Raw genomic sequence first — 13,563 nt, 5'->3', positions numbered from 1 at the left:
AATGAGGGCCTTAGTGTGTAGTCAGTTTATTAGCTATTGTCCTGTACAAATAGTAAGTTGTCTCTTCGTGCTGAAAAGAAGAGTTATATTTGGGTGGTAATTGGAACACAATACAGGTCACTTATTTTCCTAAGCAAAATTGTTTCAAATTAGACCACTTAAAATTCAAAGTGACAGCATCTCTTTGAAATGCAGTATAGCTGAATGATTGCTTGCTACTCCTGTTATATGAAGGCTGTTTAAGCTTTATTAGTGTGGCATAACTTTGTTTTGTCTACTTCTTAAGAAATTGAACTACCTCCTGTTCTAAGAAAGGCTCATACCTTCAGGCTTGTTTAGGGCATATGTTTCTCAATGTTATGGTCAGTTACCATGAAAAATCTAATGAGAGACATTGAGAGTACTAGTCTTGCTTTTGGCATGATTTTGTTACACATGCATTCATTTTTCTTTTCTGATGTAGGTTCTTGTCTGAAGAAAATAGTCTAGAATACAAATATTACAGACTGAAGTTATCAGAGATGCAGCGGTTGACTTCATCTACAAAGGGGGGAGATGGAGAGGGGAGAACACCAGAAGAATGTGCAACAGAATCAGTGAGGGCCATGTTGTATGCAAAGAAAGTAGCAAGTATTAAGAAAAGACTCTTTAAAAGGAAAAGACCTGGCATTATTGCACGGCGTGGAGTTCGAGGCAGGAAAGTAAGAAAAACAACCATAGGGACGCAGACCGTGCTGTCAGCTGGTACAATGCTAAAACGGCAAGACAAACATACCCAAGGCTCCACTCAGGCAAAGCCTTCTGTATCGGAAACCAGCCTTTCTGAGAGAAACTCATCCTTGGATGCAGCTGAATCTTCACGGTGTGCCACCACGCCAGAAGTTTCACTGCCACTGGGAGCAGTCGGTGACACTGAGACTTTATCAGCCTCACCTGGACATTCCCAGATACTGTTGTCTCAGTTCCCTGATGGTAGGTGAATATTTAAGATTAGTTTATAGATGCTAACTTACTATGAAGAAGGCTTGTATTCAGACTTCAAAAAATGTTCTACCTGGAATTTTTATTTTAAGTATTGGCATTGACATAAAGCCTAGAGTCGTCAGCCATGTTGGGGCCACATTGTTTTAGGCATTGTACAAGCATGTAGAAAATGATCTTTTTGTCACTTGCAGTGGATGCTAGAACAATGGAAACTGCTGAGAAGTTTGCCAAGTTCGTTGCTCAGGTGGGACCAGAAATCGAGCAGTTCAGTATAGATAACAGTGCAGATAACCCAGATCTTTGGTGAGTAACATGGATCACCATCTATGCAAATGTAGGTATAAAGATGCCTTGTAAGAGAAATTACAGTGCAAATCTTTCCCCATAGAATTAGACCACCAAATAGACTTTTGTTTATTGTTAGCATTAAGTTACACTGAATGTAACTGAATATAATTCAGCTGAATATAATTGTTTCGTGGTTGATGTTGCATATAAGTATGTCTAGGACTTCAGGATTTGGGCTTTAGGACCAAACCAGATAACTGATCCATCTTATTGGTTTTGATACTAATGTTCATCGTGAATATATGAAACTTTGGAGCAGGATAAAATCACTGCACAATTTTCCAGTCAATGAAGGTGCAATTTTGTTTCACACCTATAAGTGCTCGGTTTGCATCTGAAGCAGTGTAAATATCGCCTGCTAAATAATTTCAACTGCAAGTGGTTTTGGCAAATCTTGGGCAAGTTGCTTCTTTTCTCTTTGCCATCGTATCTCCATCTGGAAGACAAAAAAAAAAAGAGAGACTGGCTCCTTTTGTAAAGCATGTTGTGATTTACTGCTATAAAATACCGTATAAGCGTTAAAGATGATAATGTTATGTGGTGGGTAGAGGATTCCCACAGTATTTCATAGTAGTATAAAAATACCACTCAAATGAGAATGTTAACACTTTTAAGTAATGCTTTTAATATCTAATTTTATGTTAGTTTAAGGGAAGTCCCTCTCAGTTTTTTTTAAATTACATTAAAAGTATTTAAATCTTTGTTCAGGTTCCTACAGGATCAAAACAGTTCTGCTTTCAGATTTTACCGAATGAAAGTCTATGAATTATGCCCATCTATCAACTTCAGTGCTGTATCAGAAACAACTGTACCTGGGGGAAGTGCTAAACCTGGAGGGAAAAATCTAGATAATTCAGAAGAGGAGGAGGAAGAGGAAGAAGATAATGAGGAGGAAGAGGAAGAAGCTGAACTTGAAGAGATCTCCCAACCATTGGAAAAAACTGGAGTGGAAATGGAGCAAACAGGAGAGGGAGGAGGAGAAAACATCTCAGCAGCTGGGACTGAAGAGATCCCACCTGAAGAGTTGCTCTCCAAAACAGAAGTACCTCCAACAGGGGAAATGCAGCCAGCCTCAACTTCTGATAGCACTGCGTCAAATCTGTCAGCACAGGCACCAGTTCCAACTCCTGGTACCCCTTTTCCTCGCAAAAGAATTAGCAGCAAGTCTCTGAAAGTTGGCATGATTCCTGCATCTAAAAGAGTGTGCCTCATTGAGGAACCAAAGGGTAAGTACCACTTCAAAGCTGTGTTGTGCCTCCTGGCCAGAAGTCCCTGAAATCCTATGGTTTTAGTTGCTGCTCCATTAAATGCTATGTTCATTTTCATCCAGTGAATTATAAAATATTCATTTTAAATGCCCATTCAATTGTCATGGGCACCAATCAAGTGATAGACAGGTATTCCATTCTGGTGTAGTAATACAACTTGCTCCTAGCTTCATTGAGATAGTAGTACAAGTATTATATACACAGGCTCACTCCATATATGTATCAGTTGCCTACAGGCCTTTCTCTTTGGTTTAAACAAAGTGCAGGAGAGCTCTTTTGGAGGGGGGTCACACACCTTTTTTCAGGTGGAGCACCGACTGAAATCTGACGGCAAACAGCCTTAAAAAGACTTAACAGGTCTGAATGTTCTATATCATAAAAATGTTAATCCAGAAGTATTTTGGTCTCAGTATTTTCTTCATATTTATTTGATAGTTTGTCAAGTAGTTGGCATCATGGCCACATTACAGGAAAATCAGTCTAACAGTTCAGAAGCCTATACTGAAAATAGACTACTGTACTTTAACAAGTGTTCTGTACATGCATAGATAAGAATAGTGTAGGAGCAAATGATGATGTGTATTATGGAAACAAGACACTATAAACTGGTTTCATCAAACAGTTATTGAAATTGGTAGAGTTACGTGACATGTAGTTGTAAATTTTGATCCTCAGACTATATTCCTTTCATGGAGAACTTTCAAAGGCAAAAGGAGCAGTTTTGTCACAGTTTACTCTGAAAGTGGATGAGAATTAGGCACCCACCTCCTATTTTGCCTTTTGAAAAGTTTCCTTTTCTTTCTTATGTACTTTAAATTCCTGAGTGGTAATGAAGTGAGGCATTCCATGGAAGTTGTCACAGATAAGGTGACTTTGTGGCTGCCTTTAAGTTCATCACGGGGACACAGAAGGGAATTGGTGAGTATTTACTCACCAAGGCGCCCCCGGGGGTCACAAGAAACAGTGGCCACAAGCTAGCAGAGAGCAGATTTAGATTGGACATTAGGAAGAACTTCTTCACAGTTCGAGTGGCCAAGGTCTGGAACGGGTTCCCAAGGGAGGTGGTGCTCTCCCCTACCCTGGGGGTCTTCAAGAGGAAGGTTAGATGAGCATCTAGCTGGGGTCATCTAGACCCAGCACTCTTTCCTGCTTATGCAGGGGGTCGGACTCGATGATCTGTTGAGGTCCCTTCAGACCCTAACATCTATGAATCTATAAGTATTTTGCTGGTTCTGTTACAATTGATTATCTTTATGGTTGACCTTTTGTCTCTGATTTGACTTTTAGTTCATGAACCTGTCAGAATTGCTTATGACAGGCCTCGTGGTCGTCCTGTTACAAAGAAGAAGAAGGTGAGGGAACTTTTTGTTCACGACTCTGCACGCACAGTGTCTCTCTTTGGTGAAAACAGCTCTTTCACGGTTCCTGTAAGTGCATGCTATTGCTATTAAATTAGTTAGAACCTAAGGGCCTAATCATGCAAGGGGTTGGATGTAATTTGGGAGGAGATAAGTGCTGTCAGCTGCCACCAGTGTCAAAGTTGAACACCTCATGGGATCTGATGCCATATTGAAAAGTTGCTTGTTAATCTCTTTATTAAAAATGGAATCAAGTCTGCATATTCCAATAAATGATGGAAACTTTTTAACATGTAGCAATGTACCATGTAAATCAGTGGTTCTCAAACCTTTTCTTTTCGCAGACCACTTGAAAATTGCTGAGGGTCTCGGCAGACCACTTTTTTTGGTTCTACAAATCAAAGCACACAACTCATATTTTAATATCAGTAGTCTTACCTTACAAGTACAGATAGTCTCGATTCTGCAACGTTTCTGCAGACCATGGAGCTCGCGGACCACAGTTTGAGAACCTCTGATGTAAATCATTTTTATGAAATCTTGTATGGCTGAGGTGAAATTTCCTAACGGACCCAACAAATGCAGAGCTTTCACTATGAAAACAAGGGACAGTAATTTTTGACCAGATAACATTTTCACAAATTTGGGAGGCTGATGTAAGCATGCTGAAATGGCATTACATTTTGTAATAGAGATCCAGTTACTGACAAAAAAACCCCCCTTATTTTGTATTTGTTGGGAAACGCAACCACCTTTATGGTACAGAAGCAGGTGCTAACTACTGTTTTTGAGTGTCTGGTTAAACAAGTTGACAGATTCATTCATCCCGTATTAAATTGGCCACCTAAGCATTTTATCAGGCCTTTTCCCTGCAGATAAAGAAACACCACTTAAGAATGTACTTTAAAAATTATTTCTGTACTTTCAGGACCTTGGTAGATTCAGTTTGCAGGAGCTTCCTGCTGGAGAGTTCAAATTTGTGGCTACTTACTGTACCAGAAACTAGGATGTTTGCTGTTTTTCTCTCTGCAGAAACCAAAAGACTTAGAATTTTCACACAAGAAATTGACAAACAAGAATGTGGGTTTCCAGATGCTTCAGAAGATGGGCTGGCAAGAGGGACATGGTCTTGGTACACGAGGAAAAGGAATCAAAGAGCCTGTGAAAGTGTATGTAATGAGAACAAACTGCAGAAATATTAGATGCATGTGGAAAGTGCTGTGTTTCTAATAGCAACGTGGGTAACCTGATCCCCTCAGGACAGGCCAGTTCAGTATTTCGTTTCCATTCCTGATCTTCTTTCTGTTCCCTAAGCTGATCAAAGCTGAGAGTGGAGGCCTCATGCCTCTACTAATCAGATTGGGTGGGACCTGGTGTTCTAAAGGGAGACTCTTTCCTTACCATCTGAATGGACATTGCTGAAGGCTGGGAGAAATAGTTTCCTGATGCCCGTTAGCCCATGTAAACCCTGGAAGGCACCCTGGTACTTGTGGAAGCCTTGTAATTGTGTAAGGGTGCGCTTTGTTAGAAGAAAAAATACACATCGGGGTTTAACTTGCAAGCCTGCGTGTAGAGTTTTCATAAGTGCCTGGATATTACAGTGATAGGTACATTGCATATATAAATAGACTTCACAGGAGTTGCGCGCGCACACACACAGTACTTCTGGGTTAAGGTAGCACACAATCTACACTAAACGAAAGATTCTTTCTCCTGCATCCTACAAAGAGGTAAGTGCGTTGCCCGAAGGTAAGCATTTTGTTTTCTTGAAATGCATATTCTTGTTTTTAATTCTCAGTTCTGCATGTTAATATTTTTCTTCCCTCCAGCGTCCTCTACAGCCAACCCTGATGGTAACGGCTCCTTTCGCCTACGGATGTAAATAAAGGGCACAAAATATTTCTGATCTTGCTTGCTTACCCGTACAGAGAGCTCTCTGGCTGGCTGAAGCAGTGCGTGGGCTTACTGTTTTCTTTCTTGGGGGAAACTCTTCCTCTGTCCTTATCTTTGACAGAAATCATTTTTTTAATCGGGGCCTCTGGTCATGCCTGTTTTTCTAGAGCTTTCTGTTGTCTTCCAGTATATAGGTTCATGGGTTTGGGTGTCTAGAGGTCTTCTTCACTCCAAAACTTGGTGGAGCCAATAGCATTCATAGACCTTTGCTTTTAACAGCTCCTGAAACATCTCAGCATGCAGCCAGTAGTTGAGCATTTAATTTTGTCTGGCCAGTTTAGCAGTTAGCTTGCTAGATTCTAAAGGAGGTTTAGACCTTCTCAACAAGGAAATAAATTATTATTTTCTTTCTTTTTTTTTTAATTTAATTTACCTACTGTTGCCTACCTTAAATAATGGAAGCACTAGATGTTCTGTTGACATCCACTGCTTTTTCCTTTCCCTCCAGCCATGTACTTTGAACCCCAATTCAGATGGTCCTAATGAGAATGAAGCCAATCTACAGTATGCAGTTTGTCTTTGTATGCATCTCTCTAATGGCCTTGATGAATGGATAGCTCAGGTTTTATTCACTTGGAGGGATCCATGTTCTTTGGTTTTTCTCCCTTTTGGAACTACTAGCCCCTTGTCTGTCAAATACTAATTTGATTTGTAGTTAAAAGGCCCACAAGTTATCCAGTACTCTCTTTTCAAAGAGAAGGGAGTGAAGTGGAGTGTGTTGGTTTGGAAGCAGTCCAACATCAAATTGAATAACTTTTGATCATTCTGATATAGCAGTAGTAGGGCTTGCCTCTGGGATTACTACACACAGGCCTGCCAGTCTTCATGTGATAATAAGGCAAAAGCTTGAAAACTTGCCATCCAATACAGAAAGATCAGAACTAGCCTTGGGAAGGCTGGGAGTAAAACACACATTTCCTTCTGGATGTCTTCTTCCTTGTAGTCTTTTACACTTCCTCTGTGAAACATAATGCTTCTTTGTGGAGCTAAGGGCTCTAGAAGTTGTAGGGGAATTTCCTACAGATCTTGCATTTCCTTTTCAGAGAATTAATCTGCTTCAGCTCTGAATTTGGCCAATTTTGAAGCTGAACTGAGGGCAAGGAAAATCTGAAGGGGAAAAGTTTTTTTTTAGACTCATTGAGTTATCATCCAGCTTTTCTAAAATGCTGCTTAAGTTCTTACTCTGAATCATCCCAGAAGCAGCGGGGTCTGTATTGTAGGAAATACGATGAAGTCTTTTTGATTCACAAATTTAGGGACCAGTGGTTCACTCTACATCACAAAATGAAGACTCTGCCTGCTGTGAAGAAAAGAATTTACTGTAAAAAGTGAAACAGAAGAAGTGTGTTGGGCGACGATTACAGGAAGTTACATACTTGTTTGGTATTTGTTGGCATTGCAGGAGTGTCTTTGGGGAGGACTTTGGTATTGAGAAAGTGGTGACTTAGTGCAAAGTAAAGCATACTTTGAGCACTGGCCTATCCCTGACAGGAAGCCACAGGGTTATTAGGCGGCTTTATGTTCTTCCTAAAGTTGGTTTAACTTGGTCTTGCAGCCCCCAAGGCAGATGCTAATATTGCAGGCTTCACAAGGAAAACCCATCCTCCTGGGAACTGGGTTGCAGTCCTAAATGTCTTGTGGACTACAAAGATGAATTGGAGTTGGTGCTCAGGTATTCCAGAGCTGTACAGCCTCTACTTGGTTAATGTGGTGACCACGGGCTTTGAGGAGTTTAAATAGGGCTGGTTTCCTTATTGTTGCCACTCATGCTGTCAGAGCTTCCTTTGTGGCACAGCAATCCCAATTCCAACACATCAGGCCCTGTGATTGTGTTCAGGATGAAACTTCTGCAGAGGGTCGTTCCTTTTGGCAGAGAAGCTTTCATAAACCTACATTTTGGGACATAGATTTTTTTCTACCCATGTGGCCTAGAGAGGTGATCCTTTTAACCAGCTTAAATTCTCGTAGCTCATCCAGTCCAACTCCATCCACAGTAAGAAGCTGATCTCAAATTGCCAAGGCCTCCCTCCTTCCATTGGCTTGTCTGTGGAAAGGAATTAGGATTACTGACACTCTTCCTTCTTGAAGATGCACTCCAAAGTGTTGATAAGAAATAGGTCTCAGGAGGCTTCAGCTTGCTGGATGTTAGAAATTACCAATAGACACTATCAAGGTCCTTCAATAAAGATTTGATCTGCACTACAGATTTGGGTAGTGTTTCCTGTACTTCAGTTCTCACGGTCATCTAGCTCAATAAGCAGCAAAGCAACCATGGGGTGTTGTGATCTGGAATAGGGACCTTGCATAACGTGGATCAGGTGATCAACTCAGAGGAGTTCGTGCACGAAACTGATTTACTAGATGACAGTCTTCAGCCAACTGTATCACAAGAGCTTTGCTTCTCATTGTTGCGTGCATGGGGGATTAATATAATATGCCAGGCGAGCTGCATCATAAGGGACATTGACAACCTGAGTTAGGTTTTTATTTGAATCTTGTCTATATTGGAAGCTATTGTTGTTCTAGTTCTTTTCTGCACTTTGTCAGATGTAAGTGAAACTGTGCTAACTATCCATTTTACTCCCTAGGGGTACTACCTCTGCAGGGGAGGGCTTGGGTGTTGCAGGGGAAGAAAATAAAGAAGACACATTTGATGTTTTCCGTCAAAGAATGATACAAATGTACAGGCAGAAAAGAGCGAGTAAATAGGTATGTGCAATAGACAAGTCCGGCAAGTATTAAAATACTGGGTTTATAAAAAGCCTTCCTTTTGCCAGAAAATGAAAATGTTAATGTTTCCACAAATGTGTCTGGATTTATAACATTTCATGAAAATCCAGAGCTGCTTTGGACTGCTGAATTACCAACATCTTACATTCTAGGTTTGATATAAGCGGCTCACTTGCTAGAAAACGTGGATGTACAAAGGCTGCTGCGTGAAAGGTCTTCAGCACACGCTGTCAATATGAAGAATACTTTGTTCTGTAGTAGTGGACTGATATGCCAAAACGCTTTCCAAGAGTAAAATTAGTCTTGTACTTAAATGTGCAACCTAACAACTTGGGTGGCCTCTTTGAAGGAAGAAACAATTGATCTGCACACAGAAAAACCTGTTTGCCTTTTTCCTTGGCCAAGGATGCTTACTATGTGACAAAATGTCTTGCTCCAAAAGTTTTAAGCAAAATTAAAAACGTGAGCTAAGAAAGCAGTCTGACCCTGTTCCTGTATGAGGCTGGGAAATTTCTCAATTCATATCTTCTTGAAAAGCAGCTTTCTACCATACCAGATGTTCAGTTTTACACTTTTTGAATGGTTAAATCTTTTGAGCTGCCTCTGTAGTCTGGATAAAGCAGATCTTGATTATTCTCCTCCCCACCCCACCCCCCCTTCTCCCCAATTTATAGAATAATTTTTAAGAACAAAACCTTTAAGCATGCAGGTTTGTAGGAATCCATGCTTACATGTATCGGACTGACGTACTAAATCCATGTGCAAGTGAAAACACTAAACTCTTGCCTAACAAATCTCAGCTGCTGGGAGGTTCACTGTGACAAACAAGCAGTACCTATTTTAAGTGTTCTTTTTGTTTTTATGTGAATTTTTAGTTGTTGCTCAAGGAAATCTTGCACAGTCTCTTTCCTGCTCAAAGAAATAAAGGCACAAACAAGGTGTTGTTCATGTTTGCAGAAAATACCATACTCTAAAATGTTGAAAGTCAAATGGTCAAGATCATCTGGAAGTGGAACATCTGTTTTGTAAAACCATCAGTTTAGGGAGTTGGTCTGCTTCTGCTTGTGTTGAAATGCTGATCTTCAGAAGTCCTCTTACTGAAAGACCCCCAGGAAATGTGAAGAAAACTTGACATTTTAAGGACTTTGTATTCCATTACTTCCTTTTATTATTATTTAAATCAAAGATGGTACTAAATTAGTAGTCTGCTCTAATAATAAACTATAGGATTGCATTGTAACTTCTTGATAGAGCAGTCCTTAAAAAGTGGAAGACTTTACATCATGACTACAATAAGTGTTCATGGTCTAGTTGATCATTCATCCTTCTCCAGATTTGCATGTCAATAAATAATCCGTGACTAGATTACTTAAAGTGACAGAATTTAGTACTGTGCTTTTTAACTTGCTCTTTTTTCTCCATCATTTCACTTCTAAATCTAGTCAAGAGCCTTCACTTTTTTATTGTATTGGCAAAGACTACTTCACTGCAGTCCTCTTGAAAGAAAATGTATCTTGAGTGGATGCATGTTTCCCTAATGAGAAACGAGTGCAGTCTTATTGATGTTTTCATCTGGCATTGCTCTTCTTGTAATGCAAGAACCAGTGGTACAGTTAGTAAAATACCATACAGTAAAATAGCAGCACATTGTGTGCTAAAATACAGATAAATAAGAAAACTTAATCTGCAGTTACCAACTTGCATGTGCCTGCTGTGCCAAAGAGTCATCCTCCCTATCTCAAAAATGGGAAAAAATGCTGATTTGAAAGAGGGAATTCTTCACATTCATTTTGTAACGGCAAAAACCTTTCCTTTCCCCACAGAACTTTGCATTCATAAATTAACCAATTTATTTATTTTATGAATGTAAGATTTTTCTTTGCTTTGTGTGTCTACGAAACCGGAAAGCTACCATATTGTGCCACAGCATAACGTTCTGGTCAGTGTTTTAATAGCTTTAAAGCATGCCAGCACTAGAGAAATATAGACATTGTTACACCAAGAGTTATATTTTTCTGTGCTTTCCCACCTATACCTCTCAGGAGGTTGAAGCATCAAGACTGTAAATACAAATGTCTATTCAAAAAGTTGACTTTTTTTTCATCATACTTGATTTGATATTTGATGTTACAGAGATTTCCTTTAGGCTTGGAAATATTTATGATTTTAAACGTGTTGGACAGAGGCTGCCTTTCATTTCAGCTGGTTAGAGTATTTGACAACATTACGCTATTTGGATGTGTTCTCCACTGCTCCTTTTCCCTTGCCTGCGCTTAATTAGCCATAACATTTAACGAAAAAAACTTGAGTTTCTTAAAAAGCAGTTCTACCAGTCGTTGTCTATTTTTGGAAGACACTCTGGAACCAACGCGGTTGGCCCCGGAGTTATTTCTCAGACCCGCTTGTTTGGGTTTCACTTTTCTTTTAGTTTCACCGATGAAGATGCCATTATTGCAGTATACGATTTAAATATTTTTTCCCCCCACATTATGCTTCCAGTTCTCTTCTTTCACATTTGCATTTTTGGAAGCACTCTCTGGACTATGTGCTGTGCCATTTATGGGAAGACAACTCAAAGCGTGGTTCCATTCTAGGATGGGATCCACTCTCTCAGACCCTGATCAGCGTTCTGAGCTGTGACGATTATAGTACCATTTGGGGTACATTTGCTGAACACCTGCTTATCCAGTCTGGGGAAATTGTCAGCATCCAGATTGGAAAATAATACACGTTCCTTGTTGATTTCGACTCAATTTAGAGTATAATGCACTCTTGAAAATTATGTGAACAGTAGTTCTTGGGGTAAATCTTAATCTGCTGCCCAGCATAACTATAGTATGGTCAGTCTTTCTTGTGCCAAACTTTAATTTTGGACAAGATATCAGTAGAGCAGCACTGGTGCTAAGATTCCAGTGTTGCTCTCCAGTGGGTTTCTATGTCTCGCTTTGACCTTGTTTTATCAAGCGATGACCTTGCTCTCCTTTTGCAAAAGGAAATTCCCCTTTATTTTGACCTGCTTTTGCAGGCTTCCCCAATTTGAAAATTTAAGTACGTGTACATGTGAAACATTGTTATGCGGATACGTTGCCTTGTTAAAGTTTACTAGTTTATTCTCTGTTATTTTAGTTTCCAGGCTCTCTTCCATGAAGACTACAAGCATCAGTGAACATTTTAACTAACTTCAGTGGTGTGTCTGCTGTCTTTTGGTTGTTTTTACTGTTAATCTTGTAGAACAATTTGCTAGTTTTTGTTTGTGCAAATCAGCAGTAGTGCTAAGCTAGTAACAAGTGGATGCTTATGTCATTTGAATAACTGAAATTTCTTTTTAGTAGAAGTAAACATGTTAAGATTGTTAAGCCTTTAATATCTGCAATAAATGTTAGAAATAAACCATTTCTGGTTTCGGTGATGTTTTTACTTCTGAACAGTTTATGGGAGATGTGCATCACTTCTTTGGCAATAACAAATCAAACTCGAATTATGCAGCGTACTACTGCGAAATAGGATTTTAGGGGGGCCAAGGGATGGATGCCCCTCTTTACTATTAAATTATCCCTTTGCAAGGCTATTCGTTGGATTATTTCAGAGGTATTTACTCTTCCTAGGGTTGCAATGCATTCAGCAACAGCACATCAGCGCTACCTTTTGACTTGAATGCCAGTACCATTGTTTCTTAACCAGACTGAGTGCTGCTCTGGTCCCAGAAACGAGGAGCTAAAAGTTGCTTTTATTCTCCCAGGGCACCGAGCGGTTTCAGACAACACACACAATTATCTTCATATGCTCCATGCATTAATGTAAGAGGGGCAAACACAGAAAACTGAAGTATTTCTGCAGTGGGTTGCTGTACAAATCTTATCTGAGACGTAAAATGTATTCCCTGTATTTGATAAAAGATGAGAGCCAAGATCTAAGATCTTTCCCTTTCTCCCTTACTGGCAGCTCCTGGAAGTTAGACACTAGCTGACACTGGGCCATATTTTTCCTTTCCTTCAAGAAGTGTATGCAAGGATCTTTGGGGGGAAAAAAAACAAGCCTATTTGCTGCTCCTGGAAGACACATCTTGCAGGGAAACAGCATCTATTGTTTGAAAGGTGCAAGAGAATTGCACAGAAATAGATGTTGGACTAATAAAGCCATTCACACTCTTGTGGTCCAATTTAGGTGCTGGTTACTTCTTTCCTATTTATTATAGATATCTACGTGCAAAAAAAAGTCTATAACATGCTTAAATGCTTTGTCTAGACTGAGAATAGCAAGTTTCTCAGATTAAGCATCCGTTATCTTTATTGGAATAATATTCTGTTCTAGTACAGATGGAAGGCAGTTGCGGTACATTTTGTCCAAGCTAAGTCTGGATTAATGTGAACATTGAAACATTTCAATTTCCCAGTAATTTCTATTCCTGGAAAAATTCAGGAAGATTTTGTTCCATCATGAGATGCGCTGAACGAACGACTGAGAGTGCCCGGCCCCCACCAAAATGGCAGGGTTGAACAGTGGTCACCTGAGAAGAGTATGATTAAGGACAGTGGAGTATTTTGGAAATAAATGGATTTTGTGATCCTGGATTAGTAGGTAAAATGCTAAATTACAGGAGCTGAAGAAGTTTGTGTTCTTGGTATCTGAAGTCACTACTGCTTAAGAAAGCACTAACACGGAGTCTTCTTTAGAGCCTTTTGTGCCAAATGAATGTCTTTCAACAGTTTTGCTATTATCCATATATAGTAGTTATCTAGAGGAAGTGTTTTTGCTTCCGAAAGGCTCACTGCTAAAGGGAAAACAGTATCTGTGTGCTGTCTTTTTGGACATCTAATAAACTAGATGTAAAAGGACACACAGAAGGCAAAGCATCTGTCACTTTGCCTGTGTCTTTGGGGGGGAGCAAAAAAGAACCAGCACAAGCAGTAGCTCATTGTAAA

At 39.8% G+C, this 13,563-nt stretch overlaps 1 protein-coding gene across 6 annotated transcripts in view; it reads left to right on the top strand.

Annotated features, from left to right (window-relative positions):
- The window catches only part of SUGP2 (SURP and G-patch domain containing 2), a 29,651-nt gene extending 17,617 nt beyond the window's left edge, over nucleotides 1-12,034 (top strand). For 3 of the 6 annotated variants that reach the window (XM_059719713.1, XM_059719714.1, XM_019483956.2), the window contains 7 exons: nucleotides 464-972; nucleotides 1,176-1,287; nucleotides 2,041-2,558; nucleotides 3,888-4,027; nucleotides 4,991-5,127; nucleotides 8,500-8,620; nucleotides 11,768-12,034. In XM_059719713.1, coding sequence (XP_059575696.1) covers nucleotides 464-972; nucleotides 1,176-1,287; nucleotides 2,041-2,558; nucleotides 3,888-4,027; nucleotides 4,991-5,127; nucleotides 8,500-8,620 — 1,537 coding nt within the window. In that variant the 3' untranslated portion in view covers nucleotides 11,768-12,034. The other 3 variants (XM_019483960.2, XM_019483959.2, XM_019483958.2) reach the window with 3 other exon arrangements.
- Nucleotides 12,035-13,563: the final 1,529 nt, after the last annotated feature.

The sequence above is a fragment of the Alligator mississippiensis genome, chromosome 16, assembly GCF_030867095.1.
Source record: "Alligator mississippiensis isolate rAllMis1 chromosome 16, rAllMis1, whole genome shotgun sequence".
In the NCBI taxonomy this organism is placed as follows: domain Eukaryota; kingdom Metazoa; phylum Chordata; order Crocodylia; family Alligatoridae; genus Alligator; species Alligator mississippiensis.
This window is presented reverse-complemented; position numbering and strand designations above follow the sequence as displayed.